The sequence below is a fragment of the Diabrotica virgifera genome, chromosome 1 (assembly GCF_917563875.1).
Source record: "Diabrotica virgifera virgifera chromosome 1, PGI_DIABVI_V3a".
Lineage (NCBI taxonomy): Eukaryota > Metazoa > Arthropoda > Insecta > Coleoptera > Chrysomelidae > Diabrotica > Diabrotica virgifera.
Genome location: NC_065443.1, coordinates 298,421,939 through 298,446,080, shown reverse-complemented (window position 1 = coordinate 298,446,080; position 24,142 = coordinate 298,421,939). Strand labels below are relative to the sequence as shown.

The 24,142-nt window shown below is 34.4% G+C and overlaps 1 protein-coding gene across 9 annotated transcripts in view; it reads right to left on the bottom strand.

Moving 5' to 3' along the window:
* Positions 1-3,857: 3,857 nt before the first annotated feature.
* Positions 3,858-24,142, bottom strand: part of LOC126879168 (cytosolic carboxypeptidase 2-like) — a 167,059-nt gene continuing 146,774 nt past the window's right edge. For 7 of the 9 annotated variants that reach the window (XM_050642193.1, XM_050642194.1, XM_050642187.1 and 4 more), the window contains 6 exons: positions 17,859-18,002; positions 15,141-15,191; positions 14,933-15,072; positions 7,974-8,150; positions 7,313-7,417; positions 3,858-4,249 (listed from right to left, as the gene is read on the bottom strand). In XM_050642193.1, the coding sequence (XP_050498150.1) occupies positions 4,012-4,249; positions 7,313-7,417; positions 7,974-8,150; positions 14,933-15,072; positions 15,141-15,191; positions 17,859-18,002 (855 nt within the window). In that variant the 3' untranslated portion in view covers positions 3,858-4,011. Of the gene's footprint in view, positions 4,250-7,277; positions 7,418-7,973; positions 8,151-14,932; positions 15,073-15,140; positions 15,192-17,858; positions 18,003-24,142 lie in introns of all 9 variants that reach the window. The other 2 variants (XM_050642191.1, XM_050642190.1) reach the window with 2 other exon arrangements.

Sequence of the window (24,142 nt, the reverse complement as noted above, 5' to 3'; positions counted from 1 at the left end):
ATACTTTAAATACACTGTTTCATATTTATGTGTTAAATAATCTCGTTACTCTCGATATTTCTGAGCCTTGCAAATGGTAATATCATTTGATCAATAGTCTAGTCCTAGTCTATTTTATAGATACAAATTTAAAAATATGAATACCGGCTGTACCGATATTAATAACATTTTTCTCCGACCAGAATATAATAACCATTAAAATGTAAAATTTTAAGAAAAAATTAATCTTCATTATAGCAGGGGTATTTTCTAGGAGTTGGTAACACTGCAAACAACTATAAACAACATACATATCAATTATAGGTACGTTGCACTGTTGCAGACATGACTCGCGCAGTTGCAGGTTTTAATCTAAGGATGGCATGTAATAGTTTTACCTAAAATGGCATGAATAAAAAATACAGTACCTAGCAGACTTAGTTTGCAACTACACTCTGGGCCAAAATTAACGGGCCACCTTAAAAATAGGTCATTTTTGATGTCTTATTTCTCCTAAACCTGTTGTCCGATTTAAGTAATTTTTTAATATGTTATAGCCTTATTCCTTGACAATATCGTTATAATAATATTGTTGCTAAACAGGTAGATTTTCATTGTATACCGGGTGTACCAATCAAACTGTGTTTTTTTCTTAAAGTTTGCATCACCCTGTGGAATATTCTAGTATTTGTAGAATACTGAAATTAAAACCTAACTATAGCCTCATGCTTTCTCAACATTTTGTTGTTTGATTGATACAAATACAGGGTGTTTTTAAAAAATTTTGGAAAATTTTAAGGGGTAATTCTGCATGAAAAAATAATGACAGTCTGCTTTATAAACTTATGTCCGCAAATGCTTCGTTTCCGAGATAGGGGGTGTTGAATTTTTTTTGACAAACTGACGATTTATTTATTACTTTAAAACCGGTTGAGGTATGCAAATGCAATTTAGTGGGTTTTATGACGTAGTTATTGCATATTTTTTGACATACAATTAAGAATTTAATTTTCACCATTGGCGCCCATACGGGTAATATGATGGCTCATATTACCCGTATGGGCGCTAATGGTGAATATTAAATGCTTAATTGTATGCCAAAAAATGTGCAATAACTACATCTTAAAACCCACCAAATTTCATGTGCATGCCTCAACCGGTTGTAAAGTAATAAATAAACTCACCTACAAAATTAACCGCCCACCTTGTATTTCTTTCAATTTGCAGAAATTGTTAACCTTGGACCACATTTTATGAAGGATACGGTGCAAACTACCTCCGCGGAAGAGAAATAATAATTTTTTTAAAAAAAGTCGCTTGTTACAGCAAAAATCAAATGAAAAAAATCTTCGAATGAAATTCAAATTAACAATATTTTGGAAATAAAAGTCTAATTGAAAAAAAAAATTGGGTATCAATAATGAGTGTTGCCGCCTCTAGCGCTTAGGACTTCTTGGAGCCGGTTTGGCAATCCATTCATTATATCCTGGATATCAGATTGGGGGATATTTTGCCACTCCATTACCGCAGCTGTCTTCAGCTCTTCAAGGGATGCAGGGGCTGGTACTCTCGCTCTTACCCGTCTTTTGAGGTTGTCCCAGATATGCTCAATTGGGTTAAGATCGGGACTGTGTGCTGGCCATGGTAGAACTTGAATCTTGACTTCAGTAAGGTACTCACGGGTAGATCTTGCTGTATAGCAACGTGCATTGTCATGCATTAGTCTGAAGTTATCACCAATGAATGGTGCAAAAGGCATGACATGGTCTTGGAGAACTTCTTGCACGTATACTTGGGCATTCACACTGCCTCTACCGAACACAACAAGATCAGTACGCGCTTCGTAAGAAATACCTCCCCAAATCATTATTGACTCTCCTCGGTAAGCCACTATTTCGGTTATAGCGCATGGAGCAAACCTTTCATTTTGACGCCTATAGACACGTTGGCGTCCATCTGGACCTTTTAGGGCTATGCTGCTCTCATCTGAGAACAGTATATTCTTCCATTCCGCCATAGTCCAGTTAGCATATTCTAGCGCAAAATGAAGTCTAGCCCTACGGTGTTGTGGGAGCAGTTGTGGTGCGCGAGCTGGACGGAAAGCCCTCAAGTTTATTTCTGACAGTCTTCTTCTAATCGTTTGTCTACTCACACTAACGTTTCTCACCTCAAAAAGAGTCCTACGAGCTTCAGGAGCGGTGCAAAAGCGATTTCTCAATACTGTGGTGGCAATGAAGCGGTCATCTCGAACTGAAGTGCATCGATGTCGGCCTTGACCTGGCCTGCGGTTGTACGATCCTGTCTCCCGAAATCGTCTGATGGCATTTTGTACCGTAGTTCTGGATAAATCGAGCGTACGGGCGATATGACGTTGACTGTAACCAGCATCAACTAAAGCCACTGCCCTAGCAGTATCTGTTGGAGCAAGTGGCATTTTTAAAATCACAAACAATAAATAAGCACTAAAATTTTAACTTAAACAATATTCGCTCACAATGATATGAAATTACAGGGATTGTTCAAGAATTGTTGTTAACACGGAAACAGATTTGCAACAATGTCGTACAACGACTATATGTCAAAAATCTTTCAAGGACACAAATTTAGGAAACAAACTGTCACAGATAATGTAAACAAAACAATAATAAAGGTGGCGGGGTTAATTTTGCTGGTGAGTTAAATCGTCTGTATTAATGAAAAACATGTACTTGTTAAACTACCTAACTTTTTTATTATCCAACATAAGCGAATGAATAAAAAAACTGAATGCTGAGAAAATATGGGGCTATAGTTAGGTTTTAATTTCAATATTTTATAAATGCTAGAATATTCCACAGGGTGATGCAAACTGTAAGAAAAAAACACTGTTTGATTGGTACACCCGGTATACAATGAAAATTTAACTGTTTAGCAACAATATTATTATAACGATATTGCCAAGGAGTTAGGCTATAACATATTAAAAAAATCACTTAAATCGGACAACAGGTTTAGGAGATATAAGACATCAAAAATGACCCATTTTTAAGGTGGTCCGTTAATTTTGGCCCAGAGTGTATATCTGATTAGTTTTTAGTTTTCTTGAAACCAAAAATGAAAACTTTCAGTTTGACTTTTAATAAGTTTTCATGCTGAATCAGAATCCGCCATTAGTATATCTGTGTTGGTTATACTTAGTTTTGGCTGCACTAATTCCTAGACGGCAGATAGACACGGATAGACCGAACAAAATCTAAAAAATCATTGTTTATTTTTAGTTAAATACAAAAGAATCAAGCAGAGAGTAGGAAAGGACCTTGGGTTAAAGAAATAGGCATGGAAAGGCATGGATACAGTATTTTAGATTTTTGTATTTTTGATGAGCTGTTAAGTATTCATATAATATCATTATTCTGGTTTGAGCCATAAGGCTCCCTTTTCCTCTAAGGAGAAAATTCATTTATGGCAGACACCTACGGTACCAAAAGAATATAGCTCTATTTCCGTGACTTTTGCATAGTCTTATAGAGATTTTCGCTAAGACCAAGTTGTTTGATATTTTCGAGAAAGTTATTCAGAATGATACTAGTAATATTTGATTTTTGGTGCTTTCCATTCTCTATTTTCTTCTTATTTGTATTTAAAGATGCATGTAAAGGTACCTACTTGGTACCATTGTGGCGTTATTATAGCTATTATCCGATATTTTACAGCAATAAAGATATGATCAATAACTGTTCCTCCCAGACTTTCTTCAGTGTAGGTACTTTACTTATTATTGTAACTAATTTTGCGTTGATTAAGTTGTTTATATAGATATCGATTTGTCCAACATTTTCTTTTTCATGGAATTTGTACTTATTCTTATCACGAAACAACAGTTAAAGTAAAAAACAGAGAACTCAGAATACAATTGTACTTAACCTCATTTGACAACAAATCACAATGAAATCTGATAAAAACAACTTACAAATGTACAATTACGATTACCCAAAAGGCACTAAGATTTCTCAAAAATCCCTAGCATCCCCGTTTTTAACTCCGCACTAGAAATTACTCAGTCTTTTTGATAAAAGTTCTCGCATTACTTATCACTTTGACTTTCTTCACGAGCTTGATACTCTTCTTCTTCTTTTTCTTCAAGTCGTTTTTCTCTTCAACGGTGTTCGTCAACTTTTTGGCAATGTTCTCGAATGAAGAGGCGTCTGGTAAACTCCTGGATTTACGTAGTTTCGCCTTTTCCTTATTATTTTGTGGTTGCAGGAGGTCGACAACTGTCTTCCGTCTTAATCTAAAACAATCGAATTAATTCCAATTTTTATATCCACAAAGCTTTTTACAAAATCAGGCATATATTGTTACATTTTAAATTAAAAAAGAACTTAGATGTATGTATATATATGTTACGGTTAAAACGCGAATGTCGGATAATACTAAATTACCTGGATAGAGTCAAGCATAATTGATACTACCCTATTTGTGAATATCTCGTTATATTCTGGATTTATCCGGTCAATACTATATCATCCTGTTTAAATAAATAGCTCAAGTAATGAAGCTTAAAATAGGACAAAACCTCGCAATTTTACAGAATGGATCGATTTGCTTGAAAATTTCATCAAGGATCAAAATGTATATGATGCCGAAAGTGCGCTTTTATCATGGGGTGGTTGCCACCCCATCTCGGGGTTGGAAATTTTTAATTATATTTAGACCACAAAATTTGGTAAAAACATTCATTCTGAGCAAAAAACGTTCCATGCATTTTTTTGATAAAATTAATAGTTTTCGATTTATTCGCTATCGAAAGTGTTAGTTTTATATCGAAAAAATCAATGTTTTAACCCAAACACCACATTAATTAAAGTTAGTCATTGACCTTATTTGGTATTCTTTATTTATGTCTTAATAATAGGTTCTAGAAGTTTGATCGGCCTAGAATGATTAGTTTAAAAAAAAATGGAAATAATAGCGAATATCAAATTTTTGGAGTTTGGTAAAAAATGACCTTTACTTCAGAATAGAAAGATTAGCATCAGAGATACAAAAAATGTTTAAATATGAAATTGTAGCTTATTTAATTCCCAAGAAACTGTTTTTCAAAAAAATTTTCTACGGCAAAAATTGAGTGAGCTATTGACAATTAAAAATTGTAATAACATGCAAAAAACACCTTCAGGAACCTTTTCAAAGTCACCACTTTTTGTGACTGAGGATTTTGACAGTATTTAAAATTAATGGCCTCACAGATCTCGTAACAACCTACAAAATTCTTTTTTACCAGACTTTCTAAGATAAAAAATAAAAAGTTACGTTTAAAAAATAAATATATGTTTTTTTGAAAAAAAAAAAAAAAAGGAAAAATCCAATTGAAAGCATAATAATGAAAGTTAGCGGTGTTTTTAGTCATTGGCCTTATTTATTCTTCTTTATTTATGTATTATTAATATATTCTAGAAGGTTGACTGGCTTAGAAAATGTCATTTCCTTCAGAATAGAAAGATTAGCATCAGCTATACGAAAAAATGTTTAAATATGAAATTGTAGGTTATTCCCAAGAACTTGGTTTGAAAAACATATTGTTACGGCAAAAATTGAGTGAATCGTAAATGAGTATATCGAAAAACATTGATTTTCAACGAAAACTTTTCGTTTATAAATTCGCAAAGTCTGTGTGTTATTGCGTTGCTGCTCCTGCAATACTTAGAGCAGATTTATCGACGGATTCTTATGTAGTTTTGTCTTCTGAATCCAAATCTGAAAACGGCATTTCGATATCTCTAACCGTCTTCGAAATAATCAACCTCAAAGTCTAAAATGTGACGTTACAATCCTTTTATTTTCTGCCGACAGACTAAACGTCAGCTAAAATCGTTGCTAGTAAGGTCCGCTGGCTCATTCGAAGTTCAACTCTAGTTCAGCGCGATAACCGAGTTCAAGGCATGAAGTGCATTGTACGGTGGTACGCACTTTATGCCTTGAACGCGGTAATGGCGCTGAACTAGAGTTGAACTCCGAATGAGCAAGCGGGCCTAACTAGGCTAGCTTTTTAATCTGAATTTGTTAAACAAAGCATAGATTATTTACATTTGAGTTTGACACTTCATGAATGTCAAACTAAATTTTAAATTAAGTATTAATAAATTATCAATGATATTTGATAATGAATTTAATTATTATAATATAAAATAAATAAAAGATGTTCTAAAATACAATTTGAGTATATTTTGAAAGCAATAATATATTAACTTTAAAAAAGATTTATACGAGTATACGGCCTCCCCTTTAATGGGAGTACCTAATGATAAATGGACTGTTCCATCTGTTATGAAATGAAAATTGTTATTATAGTCGGTTCGCTAAACTCAGACGTGCTCAGACACAACTGGCTAGTGATTTTAGTAGGTATTTTTTTTGGTTTTTTGCCAATTTTGCCAAAATTGGCAAAATTACTATTACTGATTATTTAGTAATTATTAACTATTTAGTAATTATTTAATTACTGACTAAAGTCACTAGCCAGTTGTGGCTGAGTTTAGCGAACCGACTATATGAAATGTTGTTTGGAATAAAAAAATATGGTCTGATATGTGCAATTACATCCTTCTAATGGAAAAAAATATTTGAAGATTTTTCTCAAATTATTGATACCAACAACATTTTCATTTATGACTCTTTTATTTTTAATTTGACGAAGAAAAGTTATTCTTCGTAAAAAGCTCTTCATGGTCTAAGATTTATGATGCAACCATCATATATCAATTTTATTTATTTTATACGAGGTATATAAAAAATATGAATTTCGATCAAGAGTAAAGTACCTTTATAGTTCACAACATTTAAATTAGAATGGTATAATTGCACATTATAACATAATTTTTAATTCTAAACAACTTTTCATCATAGCAATTTTCCATATTATGAATTAAAATACGTACATAAACAAAGGTTTCGTTATGATAATGCTCGCATTTTCAGCTTGTTTCGATATAAAACTAACACTTTCGATAGCGAATAAATTGAAAACTATTAATTTTATCAAATAAATGTATAGAACATTTTTTGCTTAGAATTAAGGTTTTTATCAGTTTTTGCGGTCTCAATAATTACTGCCGCATCGGTTAAAATTCTCCGTGGGGTTAGACAGGAGTGTATCTTGTCTAACTTCACGGACTCTAAATACACGATAGTCAGCAAAACACCGGTAGGCGGCTACATAATTACGTTGAAATAGAAAAAACCGAGAACATCACTTATCTTGTGATAAATACGAGCGAGTTGTGTTGTTATAAAATACTTAATTTCACATAGAAACTAACTTGAAAGAGAAAATTTTAAAGTTATAGTGTTATACCCATTCTCAGGTGGTTTATTCTGAGATTCTGCATCCTTGGTCATCTTCAAATTAGACTTCTTTTCGCTTTTTTGGCTCTTCTTCAGGTTTGCGCTTTTAGTCTTCCTAAAAAAAAAGAAAAATTTTATTTTCTTGATTAGAACTGCGCAAGTAACATTGATGTGGTACAACTAGGAAGACTTCTTAATGTCTAGACAAAGACAAATATCAGGGGTCTGTTGTATTCAACGATTTTTTCAATTCACGACTTGATGGTTTGCAAATGATCATTTGCTCCGTATCTAGCTCTAAATTCTGCTTGCTCACAAGGTTTATAAAATTTTAGTTTTGATGTCAATAGGGAAATAATTGACGCCTTCGAGATATGGTGCTGAAGGAGAATACTTCGGATTTAATGGACACAGAACAAATCACTCAATCCTCAAAGAGCTTAACATTCAGACATTCATACTTTTGTTGATAAGGTTCCGAGGAAGTGGTCGCACATCCACCCGGTGGACAGATCAAGACATTCTCTTGAGTCCACAGGAGCAGCCCAGGATAGAAGCGGATGGAAAAAGATAGTTGCTTGTATGGTAAGAAACCACGACATTCAGTCATGATAAAACCACCATTAGAGAGAGATAACTGTAAAGCTGTATATAAGACACAAAATACTCACCCTTCTTTTTGTTGAGCTGATTTCTTGTGACTATCATTTACGAAGCTTCTTTTACCCCAACTTAAAGTTGTATCTCCATTGCCAACACCGAACCATAATTTATTTTTTAAAGTAAAAAGTTTGGCTTGTACTTCCGCTAATTGTTTGCTGATTTCATCTTTCTTCTTATCATGTTTTCTATACAAAATAAAGAACAATAAATATGTGTATTAAAGATATAGTATTAAAATCTAGCATAGTTTTTATGACACAGCTGCATTTTATGTTTATTTTATGTGTCGGATATTCGCGGTGTGCAAGTACTTGGAAAGGGAAACGAGAAACGACCGTGCGCGAGTCGCGGAGAAATATTGCAACTATCTTAAATAATTCATATTGTCAATTGAAATTGTCAAATTGACGTATATTTCATACCTTCTGTCATTGACGCTGAAAAATTATATATTGCTCCACAATATTGATATGATATGCAATTATTATATAAAGGTAAATTTAATTAATTGTATTTTGCTTGCAGTACTGCATTTTAATAACTGATTTTATTTACTACATACAATTGTTTACGTTTGCTAAACATAACCTGCATCTTATTTTTTCTTCTTATTATTTTTTTGGACTATGATCTTGACAATTATCCAGCAACCAGAACTAATATAATTGGCCAATATAATTAAAAGTGCGAATAAAAGTACAGAGCGTAGAAATAGAGGTCGCTTTGCCGAACTTGCACGGTCCCAATACGCTGTGAGCTCGTACGTAGAGGGGATATTTATAAATTCGCGAGCGCCAGTAGTGACAAGTCTGTAAACGTTTACTGGAAATTTGACATAAATGTCAAAGTGATTAATTTAAAATTAAAATTAAAAACATTAATTATAAAAAATATTAGTTGGTCAAAGCTGTGGTATATATTTTTACCTTAAATATACTTACGTTTTAAATACTAAATTTAAGTTTTTTCAATGTTCCGTAATATGTAATTATAAATTAATCTATTAATCTTAGTGCCATCTACACCATAATTGTGAAAGTATCCGAAGTAAGAAATTAATATTTCATCAATAGAACGTCAAAATGATTAGCAAAATTTAAAAAAAAATCTATTACAATTTAATTATTTTTAGCGTTGTAAATATTAAGCGATAACAATTAAATAATAAATTTAAAAATTACCGGTGAAAGTTGAATTAGTAATCCGCTAGGAGCGACACCGAGTATAGCTCAGAGCGAATAAGTGTTATGCTGTAACGGGTGCAAAGGTCACTAGTATTTTCGAATCACTGACCATCCCATTATCTCTTAATTTGTTTGTGTTTAAGACCATATCTATAGTACGCCCCTGGTATAAATTCATATTTGTTTATCAAAGAATCGTAAGTTTCCAGCAGATCTTTCGTAATACGTAATTCATTCTTGATTCCCACGATCCATGATATTTTTCATTGCTGTCCCAAATACCGATAAAGAGTACGTTGTGTGTTTTCGGCTAAGTATCAAAAGGATTTAACGACTTTTTGAGACTGAGAGTCTGGAAAGTGTTTATGTTTGAGCTGGAATGTCGATAAGTGCCCCTGACTTGTTTATCTTATAACGTTAAGAGCTATGAGAGTGTCCAGCGGGTCGCAGGTGTCTTTTTTCTGAGTAATCAGAATTGATGGGAAAAGTAGGTGGAACGAAATGTTGAGATCTGCTTGTTTGTTTTTTTTTTGGTGATTGGTCGAGCTGTTTTGGTATGCGTTAGAGGGCTTTACCCAGAGCGTGATTTGCAATTTTTTATTGGCCAAAAGTTTGATTGACTGAGTGTAAAGTCGGTTAATTGGTCGTTGAATTGTTGGTAGGAAGATTGAATGATTTCTCGAGAGGGCGTTGAATTTTAGAGATTAGAGTTTGGGGAGATCGGAAAGTAAGTTCCATTAAGGCTGTCATCGAGTTTAGTTCAGGAGAGAGAGCTATCGACAAATCAAGAACTCGGTGCCTCGGGCCGCTAGATGAGGTTACCGGCAAAATTAATAGTGAAGTTCCAGTTAAGTTTTTGCAATTTTATTGCAGAAGTTTTTGTGTTTAGTTAGTGTTTTGTACCAGTATGGCTTAAGCAATCTGCAGGCCACGGCGTTCAGCTGTTTTTAAGCGAACGCGATATTTTTGTACCACTATTGGTACCATATTTCTTCACATGCAAGCAGAAGTTAAGAAGTTTTCTTTTGATGTTACTAGTCCAACACCCTAGTTAAAGCCTAAAGTTTACTGGTATTTTTTTATTCCGTTAATGAACTAGATAACGAATTCTTTTTTTTTTAAATATTTTTGTTCGAGTAAGTGCTAATTTATTTTGACAATGCTGAATTTTTCTATAAAAGTTTTTTATGAACTATGGAGTTTTTTTTAATGAACTATGGGTAACCTGATGTACTTTTGTTGTATCAATTTAGTGACTCTAGTGAAGTGAAATCGCGCTTTGGACTTAACAACCACCAAGAAAAATCAGGACTGATAAACAAGGTATATTTTGTAAACTTTCAATCTTATTTTTTTTTTTTTTGGTAATCACGATCTCTATTTGTAGACCGTAAGAGATCACAAATTTAAATTCATTTCTGTCTTAATAAATAATGTTTAATTTGCTAAATACAATCTTAGTATTTCTGTTTTCCTTCTCTCTTGTATCGTAAGAACAATAAAGAAATGGCTGAGTATAGTATAGAGTAAGATAAGGTAAGTTACGTTATAAATATTTTGTATATGGTGTATATTCTGTGTGACTATGTTTTTTTTGTTTTATTTTGATTTAGCTATCTATCTTTCCTTTATTATTTCTATTTTTTGTATAATTTTTGGTTCCCTTTAGGTAACCAGTGGCGCCCAATATTTTAATTTTTTTTGACATCCTTATTTTGATTTTTCTATTTTTTTATTTTTCTAAGCTAATAAGAGTATACTCATAACATCCCTTAAAAATCCACACCCCTAGATCTCTGAGACTTGAGCTTACCGTGGACATGTTCTTCATTGTGTAACATTCCCTTATATGACAAATCAACATCACGTCAAATTCTATTCCCCTTTTCATGTTATACAAATGTCAAATGAGAGATTTTCTCTCACGGTTTCAGAAAATTGCGCACAACTTTTTTCTGGGAAATTATACGCGCGGTAGTTTCTTCTAGTCTCCTAACTAACTATCATCCCTCGACAATCTAATAGACTCGTCCCCTCATATAGTGACTCAGTTGACTTCAAGTGAGGTCTATCCCCAGATTGTTGAGTCAGTGCGCTTCATGTGAGACATTCTCTCATCGCGCGACCACAGGCGCCACCAACTGTGTATAAAAATTAATTTTATTTTTCCACTTAAAACCTGAAATAATATCCTTTTATAATGTAATAAAAGGCGCCGTGGATGTGGTCGATGAAATGAAAACACTATATTCGTTTCACGGGTTAGTTGTTTCAATGTTAAAAAATATTGGCGGCATCAACAGTCACATTGTATACATATAAAGATAATAATAATAAAACAGAAGAACATCGTGGTCTTTTTAAAGGAATTGGCGTTATCGTTGATGAAACCTGATCTTATAAATCGTTTGACAATTCCAAACTTAACTTTAAGCCTTCGAAATTCTATTGCAAGAATTGCCAAAATAACATTACCGAACTCATCACAACCTGAACTATCGGATATTCAGTTTTGTTCACTTTGCCCTCGCTGCAAAAATAGAAAAGTAAAAAAAATGTAATTCTGGTCATCAACCAATTTGCCCAGAGCATTCTTGTTATACTTGTGTAAAGTGCCGTAAATTATGAGGATACGGAGATTGATTAACATTGGTTTATTCCGATATCTTTTTTGTATTTTTTATTATGTATATTATGTTATATTAATGGGCCGGCGTAGCCGAGTGGTAGTGTGCTAGGCTAGCGTGCCGGTGGTCCGGAGTTCAAATCCTACCGCCGGCAAGAACAACTAGACATTTTTAAATGTTTATAGGCCCCAGGTCGACTCAGCCTGAATAAAATGAGTACCTTGGGTAAAACCAGGGGTAATAATAGGCGGTTGAAGCGTAGCACTGGCCCTGTTACCTTCCTTGTATACCGTAGGCCCTAGATATAGCAGACTACCCTGCTATACTCCCAAAGCCACGTGAGCGGTATAAAACGGGAGACTATTATTATTATATGTTATATTATTATGTTCTTATTAGTTAATAAAAAAAAAGTTTAAAATCTGTTTTAAAAATTTTATTTGGTAAAGAAAGGCAAAAGTTGGATATATGAGAGAAAATCTCACGCGCGACCACTCGCGTTCTAACCTACCTAGCGACCAATGCCGGGTTAAGCTGGGAACCAACCGAATGTGGCGTGGCACGCCTTGCGCAATAGAAAATATGTAATAGAAAAAGATAAAAGCTAAAGACGGGAATCAGCGTAACGTAACATATAGCGTTATTTCTCAGAATTTGTGATTTACAATCCTTGGACAAAGAGCAAACCCCCTATTTATGGCAAGAGAGGAGTGGCGTGGACTGCCCGCTCGTTTGTCGGTAAATGAGCACAGTTCAAAGAAAATCAGAAGCTGAAACAGGACCTTCTTCATGTGCCGCGATTATCGAGCGTTGGCTATCAAATTGGCTATAGTAATTTTGTTGACGGCTGCTCAAAAAAGGGATGCAGAGGATCTGTTAAACCACTCTCTCAGGTTTTTAAGCCATGACGTTCTTCTTCGACCTGGCCCACTTCTTCCGTCTACCTTGCCTTGTATTATTAAATGGAGTATATTATATCTCTCTGGGTGTCACATAACATGGCCAAAATATTCAAGTTTTCGATTTTTAACTGTTCTAACGACTTCTGTAACTTTTTCCATCCGATGAAAAACAACTTCGTTACGAACTCTATCCACCCAACTTATTCGTAGGATTCTCCGATACACAAATGTCTTCAAAGGCTTCCAGTTTCTTGAAAAGTGTATTCGTTAAAGTCCAACCTTCCACACCGTACAAAACGGTATAGAACATATAACATCTCACTAATGAAATTTTCAGAATCAAAGTAATGTTTTTTCCACATAAAAGTTTCTTTATCTTAAGAAATGCAGCTCTGGCTTTCTCTATACGTATTCTAATTTTTTTGCTCATGTCCTAGTTCTCATGGAGATGACAACTAAGGTAGGTGATACTGTTAGTTCTCTCCAGTTGTTCACCGTAAGTTGTTACTACTTCCGGTTGTATTGGCGTCTTACTGACAACCATCACCTTGGTCTTTGCGGTGTTTAGCTTGAGTCCATATTCATCCATTCTTTTCACTGTTGTAAACTGGTGAAGCGTGCGATGCCACACTCCGTTCGAAACTGTCTTAACAAATCGTTCTGACGTCACGAGGAACCTTTCGAAACGGTTCAAAGGCTCGAAGAGAGATTTCGAAGCGCGGCCTAGAAAATTCGACTTGATTCCAAAAAAGGTGCGAAAAGATATGCAGAAATATATTTTTATAAAGAACAATTTAGATTTTAGTGTTAGTCGATAAAATAAATGTGTACTATTAAGTAAATAAATGTTATAAATTAATTTTGCTTTTAGTGTTATCGTTAAAAGACTGTAAATAAATTAAAATAAATATTACAAAGTTTCTCTTTTAAACACTCTTGTGTAAAGACCAGAGGCGTAGCTACCGCCGCGCGCCGTATCAATTATACGGGGCTCCCGACTTTCAGGGGTCCCAGCGCGGCATGTCGAAACAAAATTCCATTTAAAAAAATTGAACAAAATATTCTAGAATTATTCCACTATTAAAATGCTTTGAAACAGTGTATATTGTTTGGCTATCGACATTTTGGTGTAATGGCTTCTTTATCTGTATATAAATTATATTTATCTATTTTCTTCTCTTTGTTGCTCGCCGTTATTTCATAACAACAGAGCTTTCTTTGTTTTCAAGCTATCTTTCATTAAGTGAATTTAGCACAGTGTGTGGCCTCAGTCCATTCTTTTGGTATGTGTTCACATTCCCATATTTCTTTTAGCAGTATCGGATCTAGACATTTGCCTTGGGAAGGGAAATAGGCCTTAGGAGGGGAAATTTCAATGAAACACCAACCAAAAGACATGAAAAAGATAAACGCAAACTATATAAAAGACATAAATCATAACATATATATGCATTAAGTTCCCTTAATTGCCCTACCTTTCATTGTCCATTCACCGTTGGCTGTGTGTGAGACATTGTATAATGTATAATGCCAAATTATAACTTTTGTAATCGCTTTACCTTTGAATATTATAATTTCGTGTAATCTGTTCTTTATCTATAAATTGTATTTATGTATATCTATTTGCCGGCCGCTCGCCGTTGGGCACACTTAAACAAAGAACAGAGCTTCTTTGTTTAAGCTCATTTTCAATGTCCATTCACCCTTGGCTTGAAAAAACTGACTCTGTTTTCAAACAATGAGTCTCAACAATTCAAATCTATTCTTTGGCTTTGGTTTATTAGAATTTATTAGGTTTATTATTTTTATCTATATTTAGGTGTTAAGTATACGCAGAACTGATTAGTTCCGAAGATTGTATTACCTATGTAATTTGCAATTTATTTAAATTTTGCAATATATTGATTGTTTTGTTTTATTTCATTGTCTTTTATTTTGTAATAATATTGACGATTTATGTAATTTCAGTAAACTGTATTTGTTATTGTTTTTTTTTACTCTTTGTAAGCTTTGTCCATAAAATTTTAAAATTTTCAGTGACAATAAAGCATATTTCTATTCTATTCCATACAAGCGTTTTTGCTTCTTTTGTTGAACATTTTTCCAGCACTGTCCCATATCAGTCGTGGAAGAGGGCCCCGCGACAAACTTTGATAAGGAGCCCCGTAGAGCTAGCTACGCCACTAGTAAAGACCTCTGTAATCTACTATCATACAAACTGTGCTATCATCCTTTATATTACTAAACTACTTACATTGAATACTGAGTTTTACATTTTGGAATATTCGTAAAGATGTGGTTCTTCAGAGTATCTGTCGGGATTAAATCAAAGACTGAAATAGATCTCTTGGCTCTGTTGAATTGTATTTCGCTATCGGAAAAATCTTGAACTGGCTAAAATCAACGATAAAATCTTAGCACAATTAAAAAGTATACAGCAGTAGCAATCAGACTCCATTTACCTCTACTTGAATTACAATAATTCCATCTAGCTGTGACGCTTCTTTATTTTTCTAAGAAAAAAATAATAAAGTAAATAAATGTGCAACTTAAATTAAGTATGTGGGAACGATTACATTTTTGCAGAAAAAAAGCAAAAAAAGCTCTGCAATTCAAAAAAATCCTGCAATAGACGTGACAGCTTGGCGTATTTCATCCGAAAAAAATATAATATATATTAGGTTTGTTCTAGCAAACAGTCAAACTAGTCAGAAACCGTCAGCAAACAGTTGGTCAGTGGGAGAACATTATACAGTCACCAGTGCTATCCCCTCTACTCGCACTGGTCGACTATTCGCTGATGGTTTCAAACAGTTTGAAACTGATGCTAGAACAAACCTATTATATGAGTTACCAAAGCAACTAACCTATCCATAATACAGTTTAAGAAGAACCTAGAAGCTTTAAAAGAGTGAGAATTTATTTTCTAAATTCTAAATGATATAGGTACTAAAGAAATTAACAAAAAATGGGTCTTGTTGATGATGTTGTAATAGTCTTGGACTTAAAATATCTAAGGAAACGGTTATATGTATTACTATAGATAGAACATAATAGAAAAAATAGAATCAATGGCATGCTCGGTCTAAGAATAAAATTATTGATAATAATAAGTATAAAGGTTAGAAATATCATAAATATGAATATATAAAGTAGAAGCTACAGTTAGAACGCAGTGCAGGTAGCATAGGGCAATGTACCTATTTCTTATCGGAGAACGGCCGGCCACGTTGCTGGTTTTCCCCGAGCGGTGAATTAGGACCGGATTTAAGAATCATAGCACATACCACTGGAATATACGCGCACACAACAATTGCCTACGGTTGTATACAGTATACACGCACCTATCACTGTGCCGACATGAACGGCGTCCATGCGTGCCGTAAGACTAAGGCCGTCCGCACATGGGCCGATGCTCGTAGTAGTCGACTCGATTCCTGTCGCGTAGATCTCTCCCCGCCACTCAAGTTCCTTCGTTGTGGCATTGAGCTCCGTAGACGGGGCGTTTAGGATTTCAAATCTCCTCGTCTTGTACGACCCTCGTCCCTTGCGATCGGTAGCGCACGAGAAAGTTCGACTGAGACGCACGTTTCAGTCGTTTTTTTTAAAGAGTGAATATTATGTTCGTTGATTGTAATACTAGTGGCTTTGTGGAAATATATTGTTTGTAATATAAAATTCAGAAAACATTGAAGTTCTCTTTCTAGGTGCTTATTATAAAATTCGTTGGGGAAGTAGAAAAATACCCTCAATTGTATAATGCTAATTGTATAATAGTTATTTATGTACCAAGTCAGTAAAGTAACTCTTTATCGAACGAGTCTGATATTACGAGCAGAGGGAGCGAAGCGAGCGAGGCGAGTAACAGACGAGTTTGATAAAGAGTCTTTACTGACGTGGTGCATTCAAAATTTTATCGCCAATGATAAAAACATTAACACTTACTTAATTACATCCTTCTAATGAAAAAAGAGTTTGTACGCACGTAAGAAGTCACACTTCTATTATTATGATTTCAACGAAATAAATAATATATTTGAAACAGTTTAATTGTATTTTTGTTTAAACATTAAACTAATTTGAATACTTAAAATAATTCCCAAAATTAAAAATAACGAATAGTTACGTCAGTGTTTATGAACTCCCCGCAGTTGTTGCTAGCCTTCCACAGTTGCTTCTCCCTTCATGAATCGTAGAAAATCTAAATAAACATATTTACTAACAAGATCTATCACCGTCCTATATATCGAATTAACAAAAATACCATTTTACACTTTATCTGCATTAATACCTAACTTAAAGATTTAAGATTTTTTTTTAATTTTAGACGAAATAAAAATTTCGTATGACAGTAATGACAGAATGCGTTTGCACGACGCGACGGCCGGGTTCGATGTTTAATCGATAGTTGTTATCAATATTGAATACCTAATTACTAAATCTGTAAAGTTTGGATTTATTTTGTATGAATATAATTGCAAAATAGTATAGAATTTCATTTTTTGACGTTATTATTTACACGAATTGACGAATTTAAATTTTGTATTTTGTATAAAATATTTTTAATAATATTACAGTAAATAAATTTTAAGTTCACTCAACTAATTAATCGATTACTGTCATCGGCCACTTACATTCAATCTCGGTTAATTTGATTAATCGCGGCAGGTAAAGTAAAATTCTTCTTTCAGTACAATAAAGTGTTACTTTACTGCCGCAAATGAGGGCAAATGAGTACAATAATGAATGACTTTAGTGACGGTTGGCGATAAAAATTATAATAAAAATATAACAATACCGTACTTTCCACAGATCGAAATATTAGTTTTGGTTGATATATAAAAAAATGCCTTCTTCCTGGTTGGAAGATGTGAACAAACTTAATCGACTAGTGTGCGGAGAGCAATCGCTTGTGCCGCAGGGTTCGTACAAGACGAGCAAGACGCGCGAACTTCGAGACGTGTCTTCGATCGACCCATGTGCGGACGGCCTAACACTGCATTTTAACTCTGGCTTTTACTATAGACATAAAATATACTACTACACTACTTTCCTAGCTCTACTCTATGTATAAGTCATATTGTTTTTTTTTGTCACTTATTTCGTAGCCAGTATCAATCGACAATCACAAACATATAACAAACAGAAATAACATGTATATAATATACAAATTCTCCAACCTTCTTTTTCTTTGAGTGCTTTTTCTTCCGTTTCTTCTTGATCCTTTTTATTTTGACTTTTTCAGAATCTGATTCACTATCCTCACTATCAGAATCGCTGCTTTCTTTGTCAGACAAGGACAACTTTAAAGTGGCTTTACATATCTAAAAATAAACAACACGATTTGTTATGTTTTTGATCTTTTTGAATATATGTTTAACCTACATAACAAAGAAAATACAAAATTGGATACAGGAACAATGATAAAGAAGAAACGAGGCTGAGGAAGGAATCAAATTGTGTTAAATTAAAGATGATTCATAATTCTCATTTTAATCTCAAAAGGAACGAATATCAGAAATAAGAAAAACAAATGGTAAAATATAAAAGGCCAATACCTAGAACTATATACATGTCTATGACATTAGATACAAGTAACCTAACCTAAACTAACCCCCAAAAATTAGTGCTTCACGTCACACAAGAGAAGTGAGATCTGTAGTAGGAGTACGCAAAATATAATTATATTTTAGTGCCGTCAAGTTGCCTAGCAAACGTCGATTCTCCCATTATGAAATTCTATTTTGTGACGTCAGCAAAATATAATTCTATTTTGCGTGCTATGGGCTCTACTCGCTGCCATCTAAAACTAAGTGATGATTGCAGCAGAGAAAACTGAGGCTATACGGTGGTAAGTCTCTTTCTAATCGGAGAAGTTTATCAAATCAGCGACAGTGGGAAAGTGACGTGATCGATAAACTCAACGTCATTGGATAAACCCCGTCGATTAGAAAGAGACTTCTCACCAAATGTCTCAGTTTTCTCTGTCGCAATCGTCACTCAGTTTTAGATGGCTGCGCGCAGTCTAGTATTATATGACTATGAGGGAGACACATATATGTGAATCAATTAGATAACGTTGGCTAAACACCAAAAAATGAGATACTTTAAACAACTATACTTACTCTAGTAAATATCTGAATTTGTGAGAGGGCAAAAAACTTGTGAGTTATGTTTTTAAAAAGTCTAATTTAATAATCTTTGGATATTTCATTCCTTAATAAAACTAATACAACAAAATATATACACATACATAGCCAGATGTGTAACAAAACAATGGACAAATAAGAAAGTCTAGTTGATGAAATCAGTTTCAATATCACAAAAAATATTTAACAACCACTAAAAAGGCACTTATACGGGGTGACTCGTTAAGAATGTACAATCTCTAAGTTGTAGATCCTAGACCTCAAAATGTTAAGGTTTAACCCAAATCACTTATATATCAAATTATGTGACTTTTTATTGAGTTACAGGGTGTTTTATTTAACTATTTAAAAACTATTTGTACCCAGTACTTTAAAACTATTTGACATGTCCTTGTTATATTTGGCAGAAAGTGTAGGTACTGTACACCTCACTAAATTATGATATACTATATACGTTCTGACTACTCCCAGAGGCGTACGACAGGGAACAGTGAATGGTTGACCCTTCACAAATTTTACGCCACTGACGGAATTGCTATTTTAGCGCAATGTTTCGTGTACTATCGGCACAATCTGGCAACCCTGTAAGTTGTGAAGTAAGGCACTAATACGTCAACGCGGATGGCCGATGGCAGATCTCGTCTCTTCTACTGACTGTATTGTATTGAGTTCAATAAACCTGAGAAAGTGCAAGAACCCTTTTACTTACTTAACAGAACATGGTGGCAGATGGTGCACTTTTCCAGATTAACTTAATATTTCAAGTGAAGAGAGAGAAAAATGATTAGTGAAGTTTAACTTTTCCATGTGTAGTGTCTAGGTTATGTACGTTGTGTTGAAATCATACACAAAGCAAAATGGCAATGGCAAATACAGATTTAGACGTTAGTAGCGGCTCAACGACAATTAACATGCCTGTTCAGGTAAATCCACCGGAGAAATTTACGTTTTCACAGCCAAATATGTGGCCCCAGTGGCGCAAGAGGTTCCAGCGTTTCATGAGCGTGTCGGGACAAGATCAGAAGCCGGAGAAAGACAAAATTGACATTCTTATGTATATAATGGGAGATGAGGCCGAAGAAATCGTTCTACAGTTTCCGAAAATTCCAGCTACTTATTCGGAGATGTTACAGAGTTTTGAAAATCACTTTATTCCCCGTCGCAACGTAATATTCGAACGGTTTAAGTTTAACTCCCGAATTCAACAACCAGGAGAAGCTATAGAACACTTTATTACCAGTTTACATTCGTTGGCAGAATATTGTGACTACAGCACCCTTAAGGAAGAGCTAATTAGGGATCGCATAGTGGTAGGAATGTCAGATACAAAAACTAGCGAACGTTTGCAACTACAAGGTACTCTGACTTTGAAAGATTGTATTATTGCTGCAAAACAAGCAGAAATGCAGGCAAATCAGACTCGGGAATTGCGTAATGAAAACTGTTATCATCCAACTCAAGAAGTAGCAAAAGTGGGTGTCCAAAATAGAGAACGAGGCAATGTCACCGGATCATTTCAGAAGGCAGACAACATCAGAAGAAAGAATTTCCAGGGAGACACGTGTATGTTTTGTGGTCAGCAATCTCACTCTAGGGAGGTATGTCCTGCTAGAAGGTCTCAGTGTAATAAGTGCAAAAAGTTTGGGCACTGGGCATCAGTTTGTTTATCTGGTAAAGGTCAAAGGGAAAATAAGGTTAGTACTGTAGAAATTGATAATTTTATGATAAATTCAGAGGGTAATAATTTGAATTTTGTCGGCTCTGTTTATATTAATAATATTGAGGCTCGAGAGTGGCTGATTTCTGTGCTTGTGTTTGAGCTGCGGACAAAATTTGAATTTTTAATTGACTCTGGAGCAGATGTTTCATGTATTCCTAGTTCTCTGATGCCTAAAGAGATATTAAAAACTTTATGTAAGCCTTATCAAAAAGTTACTGGTCCATCTGGCATTAAATTGGAGGTAGTAGGAACTCTTCCTGTTACCCTCTGTCATAATAATGACATTTCAAAAACTCAAATGTTTGTTATACAAAATTTATCTAAACCTATTTTAGGAAGGAAATCAATAATAGACTTAAAACTTCTACAATTTCATGAAAATGTTACAGTAAAAAATATAAATAATGTATTTAATCCAGAGGCAGTTTTCAGAAAATTTTCAACATTATTTAATGATATAGGTACATTTAAAACAGAAATGGAAATTAAATTAAAAGACAACATTAAACCCTATGTACAATCAGTCCCTAGAACAGTTCCTATTCCATTACTCCAACCGTTAAAAGAAGAAATTGATAGATTATTAAATCTAAAAATAATTGAACCTGTTGATTATCCTACAGAGTGGGTCAGTCCCATTGTTGTGGTCCAAAAAGGCCAAAAAGTTCGACTCTGTGTGGATTATACCCATTTAAACAAATCTGTTCTTCGTTCATATTTTCCTATAAACAAAGTTGAAAGTATTTTAGCCAGAATAAAAGATAGTAAATATTTCTCAAAAACTTGATACTTCTTCTGGATTTTATCAGATTCGTTTAGACCCAGAGTCTCAATCCCTTACCACATTCATAACTCCCTTCGGTAGGTATCTCTTCACTCGAGTTCCCTTCGGTATCACTTGTGCCCCCGAATATTTTTCTATATTGTTAAACAAAATATTAGCTGGTTTGGACGGTGTAATTAGTCACATAGATGATATCTTAATCCATGCTCCAACACTAGAAGAACACAACAAAATTCTGGATGAAGTATTATCCAGAATACAAGCTGAAGGTATAGCTCTAAATAAAGATAAATGTGTGATTGCTGTTCAAAAACTCCAGTATTTAGGTCACGAAATCTCAAATGAAGGAGTGTCAATTGCACCTGAAAGGATTTCAGCATTTGTTAACTTTCCAGAACCGACTAATAAAACAGAATTACTACAGTTTTTAGGTATGATAAATTTTTCATGTAGATTTATACCTAATCGCTCTGAAATCCTAGAGCCCCTTACGTCATTACTGAAAAAGAGTGTCACATTTATCTGGGACAGTCCGCAGAAACAAGCCTTTGTAAGAGTTAAGGAATTACTACAAAAAAGTCCATGTTTAGCTCACTTTGACCCTACCAAACAGATAGCAGTTTCAGCGGATGCCTCATCATTTGGATTGGGAGCATGTTTGATTCAGTTTAATGAGGGTAAAAAGGAAATTGTTGCCTATGCTTCTCGTTTGCTTTCTTCCACTGAAAAAAGATATGCCCAAATAGAGCGGGAAGCCCTAGCTCTGACATGGGCTGCTGATAAGTTTCAAGAATATATCACTGGGATACCGATTGTTTTAGAGACTGACCACAAACCTAAAATCAAAAGTACTAAAATCAAAACCGATCGATGAGCTCACACCTCGCTTGCAAAGACTCAGAATTAGATTGATGAGATATGATTATGAGGTTCATTATACTCCAGGCAAAGAGCTGGTTGTAGCGGATGCTCTTTCACGTCGGTTCGATGAGAATAGCAGTGACCCAATTGAAGACGAATTAGCAAGCGAAGTAGAAGCTCATGTTCATCTTATAGTCAGTTCGGTTCAAGTAAAGCCGTATTTTATTGAAGAAATTAAGGAAGAACAGAGAAAAGATCCCATTTGTTTAAAACTAAGAGAATATTGTACGTCGGGTTGGCCTGAACAAAATAAATTAGAGGAATGCTTAAAGCCTTATTATAATTATAGGTTGGAGTTGTCTTTTAGCGATAATCTATTATTGAGAAATTCCCGATTATTTATCCCTAGATGTCTACAATTTCGGTGTTTAGAATATCTCCACCAAGGTCATTTAGGGATTGTAAAATGTAGAGCGAGAGCAAAAGCTTCAATATGGTGGTTGGGTCTATCCACTCAGATCGAAAATTTAGTTAGAAATTGTCCTATATGTATAGAACATAGAACAAATCCGGTAGAGCCCCTTATAAGGGATCCTTTTCCTGAGCGCCCATGGCAGAAAGTTTCTTTGGACCTTTTTAAACATAACTGCTGGTACTTAATTGTTACTGACTATTATTCCCGTTTCTTTGAGATATTTAAATTAACCACTATGACTGAATTGGTAATAATATCCAAACTTAAAGAACTTTTTAGTCGGTATGGGATTCCAGAGATAGTGCGTTCAGATAATGGGCCTCAATTCAGTACTCAATTTAGAATATTTGCTTCTCAATATGATTTCAGACATATTACTAGTAGCCCTTATTTCCCTCAATCCAATGGATGCATAGAGGCTGCAGTTAAAATAGCAAAAAATCTCCTTAAGAAAAATGAAGACCTTAGTCTAGCTTTATTAGCTTATCGTACCACACCCCTTGAATGTGGAGTTTCGCCTTCCGAACTACTAATGAATCGTAAATTGAGATCTCCCTTACCCGTAATTCCAGAATTGTTAAATAATCCCGTTAATACTGATTCGGTGGTAGAAAGAGAGAATAGAGCGAAAGAAAAATCAGCCTTCCAGTTTAATAAAAGACATAGGGCCAGGACTTTGTCAGATTTATCTATAGGAGACAGTGTTTGGGTAATTGATTTGAGGTTGTACGGAAAAATTTCATCCATTTTAAACGAACCAAGATCTTATATAGTAAAAACCAAGTCTGGAAATTACAGACGAAACCGTCATGACCTCATTCCAGCACCATACTACTTTGAACCTGAATTTACTCCAGCACTGCCTCTGCCCACTTCTGATTCTAATTTTAATAGTAAAGAAGGTAGGTGGGAAGATTGTGCGAGTCGGAAGGATTGTGCGGGAAACAGTGAGTTGTGTAATGATAACAATATTGTGCTAACAGTTCCAAATACAGAAAATAACTGTTCTAATATGGAACAGGATTCTTCTCGTCCGAAAAGGATATCTCGACGGCCAGCTTATCTGAAAGATTAATTAATTTCATGAAAATTTGTTTTTGTAAAGAGGGAGATGTACTATCGGCACAATCTGGCAACCCTGTAAGTTGTGAAGTAAGGCACTAATACGTCAACGCGGATGGCCGATGGCAGATCTCGTCTCTTCTACTGACTGTATTGTATTGAGTTCAATAAACCTGAGAAAGTGCAAGAACCCTTTTACTTACTTAACAGAACATTTCGATTCTCCAATACTCTCTATGTAAATAATATACTCTTCACTCGTAATGATAAAGTCATTAGTTTTCGAGATATTTGAAGTTAAACTGTAACGGCACAGTTATTTTAATTAATGTATTGTGTCGCATAGGTATCTCGAAAATTAATGATTTTATCATTAAAAATGAATAAAGGACTGTTCATTCTTAACGATAAAA